General features: G+C 44.1%; 1 protein-coding gene across 2 annotated transcripts in view; it reads right to left on the bottom strand.

Annotated features, from left to right (window-relative positions):
• Window positions 1-17849, bottom strand: part of foxp4 (forkhead box P4) — a 103317-nt gene that overhangs the window by 17433 nt on the left and 68035 nt on the right. For both annotated transcript variants that reach the window (XM_029501386.1, XM_029501385.1), the window contains exons 4-8: window positions 10536-10658; window positions 7608-7727; window positions 3854-3992; window positions 1237-1438; window positions 731-829 (exon numbers count right to left, since the gene is read on the bottom strand). In XM_029501386.1, coding sequence (XP_029357246.1) covers window positions 731-829; window positions 1237-1438; window positions 3854-3992; window positions 7608-7727; window positions 10536-10658 — 683 coding nt within the window. The remainder of the gene's footprint in view (window positions 1-730; window positions 830-1236; window positions 1439-3853; window positions 3993-7607; window positions 7728-10535; window positions 10659-17849) is intronic.

Raw genomic sequence — 17849 nt, 5'->3', positions numbered from 1 at the left:
ATATATTTACATGACTGTGTATGTGTGTATTTGTATGTGTGTGAGTGTGCACGTGTGTACGTGTATGTGTGTGGACCGGGATCGGGATTCTCCTAAATCAACATCAGAAGGTTGTCTAACAAAAACCATTTGTCTCACAGATGGAAACATGCCTCTCTCCCTGTCTCTTTGCTTTTTCGCCTCTTCCTGATCATATGCGCAGGCTGAGGTTGGAGCTGCGTATGCATATGTGTCTGTGTATGTGTGTGCTGGCTGCGGTTGAGTCAACTCAGGAGCAGCTCAGACAGCAGACATGACAAACTGTTGGCAACCACATTCTCTTCCACATCAGCCACGCATTAGCTTAGCAAGCTAACACACTAATGCTACCCCCTTCACGATGCGCCATAGTCAGATCTGTTAGGATAACAACGGCCCACTGTTTCTGTGGTGTGACAGTGGGTGACATATTGATATGATCAATTAATGGAAGATCTTTTAATGAATACTTTCTCACCCGTGCTGACCCCCTCAGAAAATTAGATTCAGGGTGGGGGTCAACAATGTGCCTGCAGCAAGCTGTGAATCAGTGCTAAAGGACACGTCAGACCAGACCTCCTACAGAGCACTCCTCTGTCTTCGCCTCGTCCACTTGTGTGTGTGTGTGTGTGTGTGTGTGTGTGTGTGTGTGTGTGTGTGTGTGTGTGTGTGTGTGTGTGTGTGTGTGAGAGAGGGTAAATGTACTACTCACTGGCTGCTGGGGGGTTGGCTGCCTTTGGAGTAAAGAGGAGCATGGTCATCTCCGCTGTCTGCCTTGGTGAAGGAGGATATCCACTCAAACAGTCTGGCTCTTAAAGAAGAAGACAAGCCCATGAGCAGCCGAAACAGCCATGGGACAACACAACCCTGACACAGTGTGCGCAGTACAAATACACCTGACACATGCTTTCCTGATTTATCCTCACATACTACATAATACTGAGAGGCATTTTTTACGGTAGCCCTCTCCTGTCCTCTCCATACAGCATGCAGGCAGAACTAACTGTTCCCCGCAAACTTTCCATCAAAGGACCTGGGAGACGTTTTCACCTCAGTGAGGTGAGGGGTGCTGCATGTGCGTGTCTATGTTTGCAGACATAAAAGAGGCGCTAAAAGCTAAAGGTTGCTGTGTTGAAAATGACGGGAGGTCACACACAGGACAGACACACCAAAATGATGTGCACCTAAGGTGTGCTGACAGAGTGTACATCACCATACCTGTCTCTCTTTGGGGTGTGGCTCTGTCCGTTGGGCAGGCTGTGCAGTGGGATGTGAGCACTGGCAGCTTTGGGGAAGGCTGAGGTAGAATTGGAGCTGTTGGTGCTCAAGTCCAGGCCCTCGGCCTGTTTCAGTGCCTCCTCACTGCTCGGCACCCCCGACACCTCCTTCCACAGCTGCTGGAGGTCTGACGGACACATCGCTGGAGAAGGAGCACAGCGTCAATTCTAACTGTAATGAATGAACTTACATGTTCAGAGCAAATATGACGATGTTTCAATTAAGTTAGTTCTAACAAAGCTAAGAGGAATATATACATATATATATATATATATATATATATATATCACCCACACATACACACATTAGGATACTGTAAGTAAACTCATATTGTAAAAAGAAGCAGTTAATGATTGTAAAAATCATAAAACAAACACAACTGTTACTGTCCCCTGGGAGTCATTAACAGAGGAAAATACGACAAACAAAAACAGACGGGGAGGTTTATTTCTCAATATTTTTGTGACCTCTTTATTTCCAAATAATGTCTGCAATTACTTTGGTCCCCCAACACCGCTGCTCCTGTCAGTACACAATGATACCACTACCACTCTGAGCTCTCCAACTCACAGCTTTGTTATTTCATCGCAAGAGAGACCGCTAAAATGCCATACACATACAGACCTCACAGCAATCCAAATATTATGTCTGCTTTCTCTGCATTCTTCTGTGGTCCCGCCAAAACAAAAGTTCTCACTCTGGAAGAATGAAGTGCTGCGTGCATTGATGTATGTGTGTATGTGTATTTGAACCCGATCAATCTGCGCACACACTCAGAGAGTGAAAGTGTAATGGAGTTTAGGCATTGTTAGATAAAGTGTTTCCTCTTTTAACTTATCAGACTGGCTCATGCCACATCCATCCATTCAAATTAAAAAAAAAAAAAAAAAAAGAGGGAGACATGAGATTCCGGTTTCTGGTGAAAGTAAATAGTTTACTAATAAATGTAAAGCACAGACAGATTTGGGAACATTTGGGTGAAAGTGTACCTTGACAAATATTTCTCAAGATATTGGTGACGGATGAAAAGTATTCAAGAAGATGAGAGTGCTCTTATTTACCATAACTGTCTCACTCAACTGTGAAAAAAACCCTATACTTGGCTGTTACAGTCTCACATGCCACATTTCTGGCTGTAGACGGATGAGACATGCATGTGGGGCATGAATCAAATCCCATGGATTTTTTGTCAGAGTGAAACAAATTGCGAAAGTAGTTAAGTCCATTATCACAGTTTGACTTACATTCAAATTTGCTTGTTGTTCTTTGGGGGGGGGGGGTTGTTTGTTCAGTTTTAGTTTTTTTTTTATATCAACTTGGCAGGATTTCTCATGTGCCCTTCCACCATGCTTCAATATGAGAAATTTCAAAAAAGCCATATCAGAGCTCTCCGTGTCGCCCCCACTGCCACCTACCAACCGGACACAACAGTCCATTGAGGCGGGGTAACATTGTGTGCATTTGTGTGTGCTGGTGTGAGTGTTTATGCATGTGTGTTTGTGTGTTTGTGTGGCATGGCTGGCCAGAGGAATGCTCTAGCTCACGCCTGGCTGAGCCGTCACAATGGACCGGCTCTCTCACACTGCAGGGAAATTCCACTCTCATACGGAGGGAGAGTGATTGAAAGAGGAGTAGATGCCAAAGCCAAAATGTTTGCAACTGTCTGAAAAATTATGCCCTTCAATCCAAAACTGTGGCCTCTGTCTTTTCATTTGTGTTCAATTTGTATGCATCGATTTGTTTTGTTTTTTTTTCTCTGTAAGCTGCTAATTCCACTTCATACGCACACACGCGCACACACAAACATACACCCTGAAATATGAACTCACTGTGCAATTAATTTTTTTTTTTGTTGTTGTGCTAAGCTTATTTGAAGCAAGCCTTTGAGAAATTAAATTCATACGATTGAGTTATTTTTGGGGTTTTTTTGTTGTTTTTTAGGGGAAGTGTAAATGTGTGTGTGTGCATGTGACTGTTCAGGAGAGAAAGAAACAGAGCCGACAGGCAGGGGGAAGGAAACGGGCCTGTTTGGTCAACTCTGTCAGCGCTTTAGCAATGTCATGGCCACTTAGGAGCCCCTTTAAGGATTCTCCATGTGTGAGAAAGTGTGTATGCACGTTGGACGTTATGGTGGATATAAAAAAAAAAAAAAAAAAGTCGGATGTGTGCATGTGTGCAAATCAACAGTCAACATTTATTGTTCTAAAACTCGGCTGACCAAGTGAAGGGACTGTGGGAGAAGTTACACATAGCACAGTAATGGCAAAACAATGATGTTCTGGTGTCTGGCTTGTCTCAAGAACAGACACAAGTAAACACATGTGTGCAAGCACATGCACACCTTCAAGCACGGGGCTTAGTGGCATATTTTACCTATTATCCAAATGAGTACCTTCCACAAACCAACCAATCAGGTTTCCTTTTATCTTTTATAGGCTGATTAACTTAACAGGCTTCACATGTGGCAATGGGTACAGGCCTGTGTGTGTCGTGTGTGCATGCATGTTGTTGTGTTGCAGCATTGTCTGGTGAGGGAGGTGTGTGTGAGTGCTCGTACCTTGCTGCAGAGACTGCATGGCGGCAGTGGGCTGCAGTGGGACCAGGCCTTGTCTCTGGAGGTTGAGGATGTGTTGCTGCTGAAGTTGCTGCATCTGGATCAACTGCTGCTGGAAGGCCAACTGCTTACTGCCTATTTGCTGTTAGCCAGAAGACAGAAGGACATGACAGTGGATGGGGAGTTAAGCAGTCGTCCATGTTTTTATGTTGAGAAATCTTTTTTTTATTTATTTTTTTAATCTTGTCTAGCCTGATTTGCATCATTATAAGGAAATCATGACCACATACATTTTGTGACCAAAAATGTGAAAAATCCTGGACTTTTTTACATCTGGAAAAAGCTTTCCCTTCTTTTGTGATGGTCAACTGATCACCACAGTGCATCGATATAACTAATTCAAAGTACACTAAGGCCATAGGAAACAGATTAATGGATGATGAAGGTTAATGATTAAAGGTTAATTGTCTGCTGCTGAAAAACAAAGCGAGACTTTTAGGCCAGAGAGAAAAAATGTTTGCCTGTATTTAAACGATGATGAGCCCGAGCTGTGAGAGCCATGACGAAGAAGCAAAGGAGTGGAGGGAATAGACTACATGGCGTACTGTGATAATCTCGGTGTGTGTTACGATGATAAATGTTCCCTTTCCTGCTCTCACAGTCCGGAGGAGACCTGGACTGCGCTGCGCTGTTTGAACTCACTCTCCCCCGGGTAACCCACAGCAGAGAGTGACTTTATCTTTCACAGATAACTAGCGGAGAAGAAAAATAAATAAAAGCAACTTGAGCAACTAGTCTGTATGTGCGTGTGTGCGTGTGTGCGTGTGTGAAACAGACTGGCAGCCTGGAACTCTTTGAAAAGAGAGGAACTCACAGGAAGGGCGGATAGGTCACTTCCTTTCAGACTTGGTGCCTGGGGAGAAGAAGTGTGGTGGCAGTGTGTTTGTGTGTGGGATGGGACTGTTGGGGAGCTGTCACCAGAGGAGTAAGCACAACAACTGCTTTTTTACAAAAAGAAAACAGTGACAGGCAAAAGAGGAGAAACACATTTGCCCTCCTCTCAATATAATAACATTTAAGTCTTACATTACATTTGCCTGCACCTGATCTTGTTTTGACGAGGGAGGTTTGAGGAACAGGGAATACATCAATAACTGAGAAAAAGTGGTGACTGTTTCATAGCCACAGAGAATTTTTTGTCAAAAGCAGCTATCGGCTATTCTAATTTAAAAACTAAATTTAAAGTCTCCATAAGAACTTCACCAACTGAGGATGATTGTGTGTGTGATTTTGTCTAACTGAAAAGCTACTAAAGGTCGTTGTGGTGAGAGAGTTTTATCCTTTAGTGATTCAGAACAGCCACAAGTCAGTTCATCTAGTCCTGTGAATTACGCATAACCACAGTTACAGCCCCTGAAAACGACCTGCTGTTGTCACATCCTGCATTGCTCATTCTGTTTGTGTTGGAGTGTTTGCGTTGTGTAGTAACTACAGTTTAATGAATGAACATGAATCGCTTAGGCTTTGTCACAGGGAAGTGGCATCATGCTTGCAGACAAAGTGTGTGTCATACTTACACACTTCATTTCTCTAAAGTGAACAGCCAAATTCTAATTTGATCAGGTAAATAATTCATCATGATCAGAATGTTCAGACTGAGCTAAACACCCCCAGCCAAGCCCCCATAGCCCCCACCCCCCCTCCCCGCCAGGCCTGGCCTTCCTGCCCCCTTTTCTACTTGTCTGTCCATTTTATTTCTTCTGCTCCCCCATCTGTCTCTCATTCCCTCCTGAGATATGGCCATAGTTCTTTAAAACACACATTGTGTGTATGTGTGTATGTGTGTGTGTGTGTGTGTCTGTGTTCTGTTTACATTAGCTGTGGCTGAGTGGCCAAAGCTAGCGCAGTAACAGGCTGTCAATGTGATTTATGAGCACATCACACACTGTCTGAGCCTGCCAGTCACACAGATCTGTGCGCACGCACACACACTCAGGACACTGAGAGAAAAACTCGTACACACAAAGCTACGCTGTAGATGGACGCTCATAGACACCCATGCACATGCACACATTTCTTGTGATGGTCAGAGTCAGTTCATTAAGCTGACTCCTGACCAGTTCCAAACGCATCAACAACACACACAAACACTGGCTCAACACACACATACATACTCTCTTTCAATGCATTACTTCCACGCAGACAAGAAAGTGAAGAGGAATTGCAGAAAAGAGGGGAAGGGGCAAAAAGTCACAGCCACTCATGCACAAACACTGCAAAATGGCAAAAGAGAGATTTTCTTCATCTATTGCCTTTACTATCTCCTCCAATCCTCTTTGTTTTAGTTTGTTGAAATGCTGCTTGAGTCCAAATGTGGTTAAAACTACCGAGCTAGGTAATCACTACTTAAAACTGGTTTAGTTTGGAGCTCAAAGACAATATTAATCAGATTAGCACAAATACTTGGAAGCTTATAAACAGCACGAGACCTATTATGAAAAAGGCCGCTGTATCTGTCTGACAGCACCTACTTAAGCAGAAGAGATGCGAAAGTTGACAAAGAAGGTGTGATTGATTTATAACAGCAACTGAGAAACACTTGACTGCAGGAAATGGCCTTCGTCATAACAGCTGTATGCAGCTTCGTAGGGAGGTATATTCTCCCAAGTGTATGTGTTTGTGCAGTGACCCATCACACATCAAGCCTCTCCCTCTCTGCATGTATGTGTAGCTGTGTGACCAGTGTTTGCACTTGTCTAGTTGTTACAGGACAACAAACCTGAAAACTGGGACAGTGGCAGAGCGCAGTGAGAGTGGGAAAGCGCTTCAGACACCCTCTAAACATGCAAGTCAACCACAACTGGTTTGCTTTGGTCACGGTCGAGTTGGTTGACCGCTGTCGGCGAGGAGTTTGCGGGCGTGAGGGGGGTGGGGGGGTTTGTCTACTAGGAGATGGGGATGAAGAAGAGGAGGAAGAGGGGAAATCTAAGATGCATCTCCTCATGCATTTATAAGGTCTTTTCACTTAGGTCTGTCCTCGGTGGCAGCCTCTGCATTTAGATTTTTTTTATTGGTAACTGACATTCATACAGTACACACGCGTGCGTACACGCATACAAACACGCACCCCTACTTGTACACACAGGCTGTGGGAGTAATCTTGTCTGATCGATTGAGATCCTCTTTGTTGTGCCACAATGTGATCCTTGTTGATCCTCTGTTATCCTACTGTACCACAGCTGTGGTTAAACCTAGTGTGTTCATGCACATTAGTGTGTGTGTGCGTGAGTGTGTGTGTGTGTCAGAGAAAGAAAGCGAGAGCAAGGGAGGCTCCCACTGCTAGCGGGGTTAATTGTCAATTAAAAGAGTGGCAAACCCCTCCTACAGAGACCTCAGGCTTAGAGCTGAAGGCATGCAAATGAAAACCCTGACAGGGCAGCGTATGGCTTAGCAGAGTACTCTTTCACTGATATAACATGGCATGCTGATGGTAGAGAAAAATGGAAATCGATATTCACTAAATTTTGTTTTCAGATAAGTTGGACACAATAAATAAACTATAAAAATAGGTTGATGAGAGCAGGGGGAGAAAGAACTGGAAAAAGAGTCAACTTATGCATCCTACATTGTATACATTGTATATGTTTTTTTTTTCCTTTTGCTGGCTCCCATGTCAACCACTTTTAATGTGTTTAAGGGTACTTGTGTAATTCCGAGTGTACTTGAGATAAGTGAGTATGTACTTGGTAAAGTTCACCTCTTTTGCCGCTTGTTTCCCGGCCTGCTGCTGTTGCTGCTGCTGCTGCTGCTGTTGCTGCTGCTGAGTCAGAAGCTGGAGGTGCAACTGCTCCTGCTGCTTCTTGTAGTACTCCTGTAACTAGAGACAGACACGGGGGTTGGCAGGGCAAGGGGAAGGAGAAGGACGCAGGGGGATGGAGGGTGGAGGGGTGGAGAAACATGACACGAGTGAGTCACAACACACTTTGTATCAACCTCAACAATACCACAGTCTTCCAGCAGCGAAATATTCAGACACCATAACTTGAAAACGGGTCACAAAGAATGAAGATGCTTTCTTTTCACCGAAAGCTGCAGTTTATTCTTGTGGCTGTGTGGTTTCTACACAAACCACACGCAACAAGCAAATACAGACCTCGGAAAGCCTACTGAAGAACGTGATGGAGCTATTATGGTGCTACTGAAAAGCTACTGTTTAATGCTGAACCATGTGAATTCAGGTGCTGGGTGGAATGATCTGACTGTGGCACAATGCAGACTAACAGCAAGACCAAGATCTGCTCACATGGACTGCAGCACGCCAATATAAAAGAGGAACAAACATAACAGATAGAAAATGAGTGCGCGTGCAAACACACACACAAAATGACTGAGCAAGACCTTTCTATGTCTCCAGGGAAATACACATGGTGATATGTGATATTCCTCTGTGAATTGCAGCTAAGAGAAGTGGCCACAGGTTATATATATTTATTAATAGATGGTCCATAATGGTAACAGCTTGATGAACTTGGAGAAAAGTGAAGGTGAAGTTTTCTACTATGTTCTTTACCTTAATTAGCATTTAGCTTTATCTCCTGTAATTATGCAGATATTCTGTGAAATTAAATTGACTGCTACTCTAAATGCTATAATTTAAAACTATGGGATTTAACATTGTAATCTCTGGCTTTTATGGTAACATACAATAAGTTGTGAGTCACATCTGCTCATACACACAGTCCTGTGGCCTGTGGTCTGTTGTGTTTGAGTTACTAATCATTAATTTACTCCATTAAGATTAAAAACTTGCTGGCAGACAGAAAAACTCACACTGACCACACTGTGACTGTGTGTGTACACCTGCATGCGTGCCTGTGTGTGTATGTATTTGGGAGGAAGAGTTATCGTCCTGAAAACAAATTGTATAGGTGTCAGTCTGTAGTTTATCTTTGTTTCATGGTGCATCAAATGTTCAAAGAGGCTTTTCAGCAGAGAATGACTTCACAGTGCAGCAGCTGTATCGGTCTCAAATCCGCCTGACCCTAAAGTAACTAGACTACACACCAGTGCCCATCCTCACCACGAAACCGCTGTAATGTAATGGACCTGCTCTTTTTGTGCAAAATAGATTTAAGTTTCCAGTTACAATATTATCACAGCCATAGCTTCAATTTCGAAGAATTCTCTATGCTTTTGTACTATGACATTCCTTCTTGTCCTTAATTTATTTTAAATGCAGGACTCATTCCTTCTTGCTGCTCTTTCTTATCCATCTGTCTTTCGTCTCTTTTATCGCTCCTTAGGCAGAGTTAATCTCTCTTTTCTGCGTCACTAGGCCTGATCACCTCCTCATCACACAGACAAATGCATATGCAAGCACACACATAAGCATGCATACATACACACTTGGCTGGAGAGTGGTGAGTTGAGGGAATAATTAAGTGATAATTAAGGTCTTTTTAATGATTTGATTCAGTGGCTCTGAGCATTAAGAGTATGTGTAAGTGAGGCACTCACCTCTGTAGCCTATTACCATGACCTTGGCTTTAGTGAATACACCAAGAAAGAAAGGCAGAGCAGCTGTAGCATAAGTAAAGGTTAAGGAAAACTTAAAGGTTAAAACACAAATCCACAAATGACTGCTTGTGCAAATACACAACCAGTTTAACAGTGGGCCGTAAACCTTACTTACACACTCTTACACAGTGCCGTATTGCCATGGGGATATGAAATTTAATGCTCTAGTGAGTGATATGTTGGTTGATTGTTCTGTGTGTGTGTGTCTGTGAGGAAAAGTGCCTGATTTGCAGATATACACTAAGTGCAAGTCCATACTGTGGTTAATTAAGTGGGAGAGCAATGTTAAACTCAGTGGTTTTAATAGCTGGAGTGTAGTGTGTGTGTGTAGTGTGTGTGTGAGTGTGTGTGTGTGTGTGTGGTATTATTAACCCCCCCCCCTCCTTTCTTTTCTCCTCGTTAGAGAAAAAAAGAGCTGGTGAAGTGGGTCTCAGTCGTCTGAATGTCTGTTTCCAGAAAGCCAGCACATTTCACATATCCATTATGATACATGTTGTCAGATCTTCCCACTGCAATTTATACTCGCCTGAAGCTACCGCTCCTTATTAAATCTATCCACATGTATGTGTCGTCTGTACGTATGTGTTTTCTAGACATCCCCTATGCTTCAATTACTTCTTTATCCCCACTCTGTTAATAGCCCTCTTCACAGCTTTCACAAGCTTGTGTGTGTGTTTCACTTGTGTATGCAGGAGGTCACAGGTAGGTGTGGCTGAATATTTAACAGATGAAGAGTGTTTATTGGTTTTTGTCGACATGGCGACGCCTTTATCACCTGCTGGGCATCAACACACACTCTTGAATCACTATGATTCACCCGCTGATGCTAAAAAGTGCATGTGTGTGTGTGTGCACAAGGCAGATGTGCAAGTGTGTCCGTGCAGGCATGAGCATGCACATTCTCCTAGCAACAATGCTATAGAGGGGTGTTTGAAATCACAATGTGTGTATGAGTGGATATGTTAGTGTGTGTTTATCTTCAAAGATCTGTGAGCATTAAATGAGAGACAATCACGCCCAGTGTGTGTCAGAGCCTACCAAAGCAGACACATCTCAACATGCTGGCCTTGGACAAGATCCAGCCAGAATGTGTGTGTGTGAGTCTTACCTGCTGTAGCATTAAAGCCTGCTGTTGCTGCAGCAGGGCCTGGAGCTGAGGGGGAGACAAGATCTGTTGCATCTGTTGAGGAGTGATCATCTGTGGACTCATCATCGCCATGGACACAGGCACCTAAAGACAACACAGGGACAAGCGGAGGTTGAAAATTCTTGACACACTCAGATTAATCTTGCGAAGGGAGGAGAGCTCAATTATTGGGAATACTAGGAAAAAAAAAACCAAAAAAAAAAAAACACTCAACCAACACAGAAAACTTTTGGCATGACTGTACCTGCAATTGAATGCTCAACTCAAAACAAACAAACTCATCGGAGGTTGCACATTCTGCTGGTATGGACAGGTAAAATAAGAGGTGTGTTGTCTCTTAGTCTCTGCTGTCAGTCAGTGGTATGAGCCGGCAACACCAGCCAAAGATCAACAGACAGACACACTGAAGTGCGCCATGTATTGTTGACAATTTCCTACACTGGGATGGCATTATAAGAAGAAAAAAAAGTATATTTCTGTAACAAAATGCAGAGGATGAAAGGACATATCTGCAATCTCCCTACAAAATATAAAATCTTATCTGTGTCCATAAACAAATGATTAGGGCTCCCTCTGACTTTCTTTCCACACAGTCAAGCCCGGCTAAGAGAAAAGGAACAACAAAGTGGCTATCTGATGAGATGCCTATCTCATCAGATACAGGCTACAAGCAGTCAAAGACGAGCGTGAGAAAGTGAGAGAGAGTGTGCGAGGAAGAAGAGAAAATCGTGGTGATTCTTGCAAATTTGTTGTGCAGACAGTCTTAATGGACTTGCATTGTACACAGAGAAGAGCAGAGATACTAATCTGATTACAAACACTGCAAAACAAGACAAAAGACAAAATAACCATACTGAATTAAAAAAAAAAGACACTTGCTCATGATACATGAAAAAACACAGTGACAGACCTGCTGACAAAGGAAAATAAACAATGGGGGAACAAGGACATACTGAAAGATATTTAGAGAGCGAGGAGGGAATTGTCTGTGAAGAAGTGATGGCTGTTTTACTGAGAAATAGAAGGATTAGTTATCACCTCGGAAATTGGTCATGTATCTGTATTCAGTCTGAGGTGTCGGTCTCTGTGTATGCATGCATGTATGTGCGTGTGTGCTCTGTGCCAGCATGTGGAGCTCTCTTCAGAGCAGTCTACCTACACACCACCTGAGGGGAGAGCAGGCAAGAGAAGGGACACGCTGTCAATGACAAATTAAGTCAGTAAAGGGCTGATTTAACTTTGTAAACAAGATTGGCCATAAATACTAACACCCTCTTCACCACCTGGCCCCTGTGGCCCCCTCCAACCTCCCTCCTCCCATCCTTTCCTGCCTCCCTTTCTTTATGTGTGTCTGAGAGTTACCCTAGACTCTTTTATCAAAACAGACTTCCCTAACTAAACACATTCCTCGCCATATGTAACAGCAGAAAATAGGCCCGGGCTGGACGGGTGTGTTGGACCACACAGATGAATGAGCAGTACGGCATGTGAAAGAGTGTCGCATGTTTGAGGTGAAGGAAAGAGAGATAGGAGAATAAAAGAGTCAGAGTGGGGTGAGCGAGGGGAAGGGTGGTTTTGTGGCGGTCGGTAATGGAACAGGCAGAAGGGACTGTGGGGTGGGGTGAGGTTACGAGTAAGGTGGGGGTGGTGATGGGTGCTGCTTGGCGTCATGCCAGCTTGCCCCCGCCGCCAGGCCTTGTCAGTCTAAGCTGCCAAATGAAAAGCTGTAATTAATTGCTCTTGTGCATCCCATTCTTCCTCCCTGACAACTCGTACATTCTATTTTATACACATCGCCATTGACATTTTCAAGTCACAGGCGTAATAATTACTGGAGTTATAGCACCTTTCTGTGTGTTGGCTGACGCTCCAATGCCAAAGCCAAATACGCATGCATGTGTGCAAGTGCTGATATACTGTACCACATGTGTGTGCAAATGTGAGTGTGTGAATGTGCACATGTACATGTGCTTAAGGCTGAATGTGTGTGTGTGTGTGTGTGTGTGTGTGTGTGTGCATGTGGCAGGCTGAATGCTGAGTAGTTAAGGTTTGACGCCATTAATTGCCCCTATAATCTAATATCACAAAGCGTAGTGATTATGGGGCATGCGTTGCCACCGCTATACGACACCGCCAGCCTGAGAGCGCAGCCACAAAACAAAAGCCTCGCCATTAGCGATTTGACGGGCCAGGACAAAAGCGCCTCACAATGCAGAATTATATTTTCATTCGGCTTTGTCTCTCCCGGTGAATGATTTCTCCCCTTTCATTGGACTATGAATAGGGAGAGCCTGAAAAGCCGGGCGATTTGAAGTCAGCCATTTATTAAATGCATTTAATTTTTTTTTCTGCTGTCGTCCCATTTTTTTCATGTTGCATGTTAATTTAAAAGTGAGAGATGGGTGGTAGATTAGTGGAGAGAGGTGAAGTTGTGGGGAGGAGGGGAATGGAGGGGCAAGCATAAAGAGGGGAGGACGTCAGATACCATCCATACAGTGAAATAAAGAAAAGAAGGATGTACGAAAAGCAGGAAGAGAGGAAGGAAGGAAGGAAGGAAGTAATAGTTGAAAAATAGATAGATGTATGTGAAGAGTCATGCAGCAGAATTGTGGAGAGAGAAAATGTGGCCTCGAGCTGAAGGCAAAGGCTACAACAGTGGAGACGTGCGCACACGCGCGCACACACGAGTGCTGCTGAACTCAAATATTCTACAGGAGGTGACTGATAAATACGAAAGTTGGATATCGGTAATGGTAATATTTAACCACTAAGATGTCTCTCCATCATTTACATGGCAGAATCAGCCATACGTGCACGCACACATACACACAAAGCAGCACATACATGCAGGAATACACTGCTGAGGGACTGGTGGCTGACAGAGGTCAACGTCTGCCATAGTGAGAGGGAGCTGCTGGAGGGAGGAGTGGAGGAAGGAGAGGAGAAGCGAGAGACAGCCCTGTCGTTTACAGAGAGTGGAGGAGTAATTAGAGGGGATGTTTGAAGAGGGAGTTTAACTGATTAACAAAGGAAGAGAGGGAGCAAGGGAGAACCCGAGAGATGGGAAGGAAAAGGAGGAGAAAGGCATGGAGTCCCAGAGGAGTGAAGAGAGAGAGTGGGGGGATGTAACTTGCATTTCAATGAGGCTCCATCCCTCTCTCCTTTCCTCCCTTGATGACTTTTCATTCTAACAAGGAGGAAAGCCCCACTTTCCATTTCAGATGAAACCTCAGGAAGAGAGGAAAGAGAAATCACCCCATTGCTGCACAGAACCAAGTTTAAATAGAAGGCAGGATTTTTAAACAACTACACAATCCCTGAATTAGGAGGGAACCTCAGATTTCTCACCGTCACTGTCCTTCTAATTAAGGCGTCCAATTAGAAAAACACACCCAAAACAGAGCACTCCCTAATAGACTAATTTGCTTTATCATTACCATATACTTGACCACAATAATCACATTTTGAATAAACAATGAAAGTTCTCTGGTGCCCCTTATTTGGGGGATGATACAAACATATAAACACTAATCCCCCCCCTCCAAAAAAAAAAAAAAAAAAACTAAATACTGCCAGTGCACCCTGAGTACTCTGAGTACTCCCTTAAGCTTTGCAAGCAGGTAAATCTACTGCTACAGTTGTTCACCCCATGCTGGCTTAAAACTATGTCGCTAGTGTGTGTGTGTGTGTGTGAGATGTCAGTGGGTGAGAAGAAAGGAGACTATAATCACAGTCTAAACATGCGCTCAGTCTAAATGATGCAGGTCCTGCCTCTGGGTCTACGGGGACACACAGGAGAGAGGGATAATTGAAAAAATGACAAGGAGAAGGCAGGAGGAAAAGAGAGAGGGAGGTTGACACAGACATCCACTTCTCCTCCTCCGTCTCTTCCTCCTCTGCTGGTAGGGGCAATCCACAGCTCTGTTTATCCTTGTCACTGAACATTACCACCTCGCACTGGAGGGGACGCCTGCCTCTCTGTCACACACACAAACACACACACCCTAAGAAAGGTGTATACAGATTGGCTTCTGCCTTTCAAAAGACTACCTGACAGTAATGTTTGTATTAAAAATGTCAAAAATTATTTCAGTTTATTGCAGAGCTTCAGAGCCCACTCTGATTGGACAGCTGCGATAGTTACGCGTATCGGCAGCAGTGGAAGGAGAAAAGACAGAAATCTGTGCTCATTCATGCAATAAGGCAACGACATGACCCTCTTCTGCCACTGTAGCTGCCAGCAGGCTGGGGGGTAAATTAGGGCCTCCTGCTGATACGCAGCGGGCACCATGCCGTTTCGCGGTGTATAAAGGCTTTAATGGTGTGCGGTCAACTCCCTTTCTTGTTGGCTCAGGATTTGTTAAGTCACAAGCTCAGCGTCACTGCGGCCCGCTCCTTCTTTCAGTCCTGCTAGGTAAACATCTTGAGTGTGCTTGTCATGCCAAGAACTGAGAGGACGGCAAGAGGATGAGGAGGTGGGGGTGGGCTTACTGGGTTGAGAGAGAAAGAGGGCCAAAGAGAGAAGCGGAGGAATGAAGGAGAAAAGCATTTGACTGGAAAAGAGAAATAAGAGGAGTGCCTACTGTGCTGAGAGCATTGTTTGGAGCTCAGGGCCAGGTCTCAACTGGGAGTAAAAGGGCCCTATTGTGTGTGACGAGTAGCCCTCCTCTGGCTAATCTTCAGTGAGGCCAGGGGCCACATTACTCTGGGGGGAACTGATGAGCGAAGCCAGGTGGGGTCGGAGATGTTTTCAGGGCATCAAACTGCAAAACTTTTTTGCTGATCAGTGTTTCTGTCACTCCATTGGGTGTGTGTGAGATAGTGCCAAAAATATAAAGTATATTGAAGGAGGTTTGATTTTTACTCAATATGTGCATGTTTTTATGCATTTCTCTTGATTTCACATGAAAGGAAATTTTGTGCCAGCTCCAGTTAGGTGCTGTCTGCCAATGTAGCTTACAGATGTTTATGTTAGATATCTGGTGAACATCAGCTATAAAATGATGCATAGAAAGTTTATGTAGCATATAGCATCAACTCTGGCTTATTTCAAACAGATGTTGGTGATTTTCTTTTGTGGTTGGCTGGTTTGAGGACACGAGACAAGCCTGGGTCCAAAGTGGTAACATGGGATCCTGAGGACAGTAAATTGGGGTCTCTAGCAGCCTACTGCTGAGCTTGGACTTGTGCACATAGAGACACTCACACACACAGTATCCATGTGTGCAAAACACTCAGCTCTCCGTGACAGGGGCCAGCAAATGTAAAAGGAGGAGAGAAAAAAAAAAACTTCAGAGAGGACAGTGAAAGACCAGCAAGTTCAAGTGGAAAATCCTCCTCCTCCTTCTCATCTCCCTTCATCCCCCACCCAACACACCCCACCCCACCCCCAATCTGCCACCTCCCTCCATCTAACGCCCCAGTGCTTCAGAATAAAAATGACAACACATTTCCAGAAACACACACACACACACACTCATGGCACTTCATTGGGAAGTGTGAGAGGCCGTTATCGACCATATTTCATTACTGATTTCACTCATGTTTCAAATCACAAAATAAGAGTTTCACACTTCAGTGGCCAGACCCAAACCTCTCCTCTCCATCCTTCCCCTCTGTCTGTCCAGCCGTCTGCCCAGAGCCGAACCCATTCCACTGGCTGCTCAACCTCCTCCCATGCACCCTTCACAAACTGTCAGGACCCTATACCACCCCAACACACACAAACGCACACAGCCACTAACCTACACATACACGTGCACACACAGCCCCAATTCCCTCCACATCAAATAAGAGAAACTGCCAGCTAAGCACTTTCTTTGAGTGGACAAAAGGAGTGCTTTGGGAAAAACACTTTGAAAGAAAATAAAAGAAAACGAGAGTAGGAACCACTTCAGTGGTGCAGACTCTGGGGGGCAAAACACTCATCTTTCCACAGAGTTTTGTTGATTAGTTGAAAGACTTTCCCTCAGAATCTTTATGTGTGGTAGTTCTTCACAAATTTAGAGTTTAAATAAGCCAGCTGTGAAACAGTAGACAACAGTTTAGCCAGATATGAAAAAAAAAAATCAAAAAACAAAACATGAAAATTAAGATTTGTAATGTTGATTAAAAGTAGTTTGACTAAAAGAAAAAAATTCTGCTCAAGACTGACATGACTCAGTTTCCTTCTCTTTCCCACGTGGCTCCCTCTTTTTCTCCATTCAACTGTGCCGGTGCCAGCCCTCTCCAGAGAGCAGAGAGCAAAGCTAATTAACATATCTCTAATGAGTCCTTTCATTTTTTTCCTAATTAAACGAGCTCCTCAATAATACATGAAAACAGGACACCACGCTATTCAATTACATACGTATGGGCCACAGCCAAGCACTGCATTAATCTGTATGTGTGCATGCCAAGTGGCAGTGTGTTAAGTGTGCCAGGCGTGTGGCTGCCAAGTGGGTGTATATGTGTGTGCTTGTGCCCACCCAGTGTGTGTGCCAAGTGTGTCCATTGTAGAGAACGTGTGGCAGGTCATGGAGGCGAGCTACGTATCATGCTGGGTAATCCGCCAATTGCCACTCTGTCTGCCAACAGTGTGCCAACCAATTCTCTCGGTTCCTCTTGTGTCGCGACCAGTTAATGTAACCACGGCCGATTACGTCCAAGACCTGCTGCAAACACACACCTGACACAAAGCCACGTAGTGTGGGGAGATTTCAAATCAATTCTATTCCATGGGAATCCTCACTTTTACTTATTTAGAGGGGACTGACTGAGCATGCAACTCTCATGATGCCTACTGCAGGTTGACACCTGGGAGCGTCTGTGTTCACCCACATATCTCTGCAAGCTTTGTGTAGAGGCACGTTAGCCTCAGCTGTTTAAGCGGAACATTACATACTATGGTCTCTACAAAGCAGTACAGGTTTCAAACCTATGATGATTCGTCTATAAATTTAATTTCTTTAAATTCAATGATCTGATTTTATGACATTAAACATCTAGTGTATGTAGGCCTACTGGGAGCTTAACAATTCAGGACGATTAACCATTTGTGGAACATTTCCGTGACATTAGTAACTATTATTTTCCACTGTTTAAAATGATGTGCTTGTTTCTAAGGTCAAATTAAAATGCCTCTTTCATGTTGAATCCTCTTGCGCCTAAATAATCAGAGTATTGTGCTTTTCAGCCACTGTGGCTGCAGTTTTGTTGCACACAATCAATTTCCCCCACAATTGCCTGTCTAGAGACTTGAGCTATTGTCAAGTTTCTCCTGAATGTGACACATGA

The sequence above is a fragment of the Echeneis naucrates genome, chromosome 5, assembly GCF_900963305.1.
Source record: "Echeneis naucrates chromosome 5, fEcheNa1.1, whole genome shotgun sequence".
Lineage (NCBI taxonomy): Eukaryota > Metazoa > Chordata > Actinopteri > Carangiformes > Echeneidae > Echeneis > Echeneis naucrates.
Note: the sequence above shows the minus strand (reverse complement) of the source record. Positions and strands in the feature narration are given on the sequence as shown.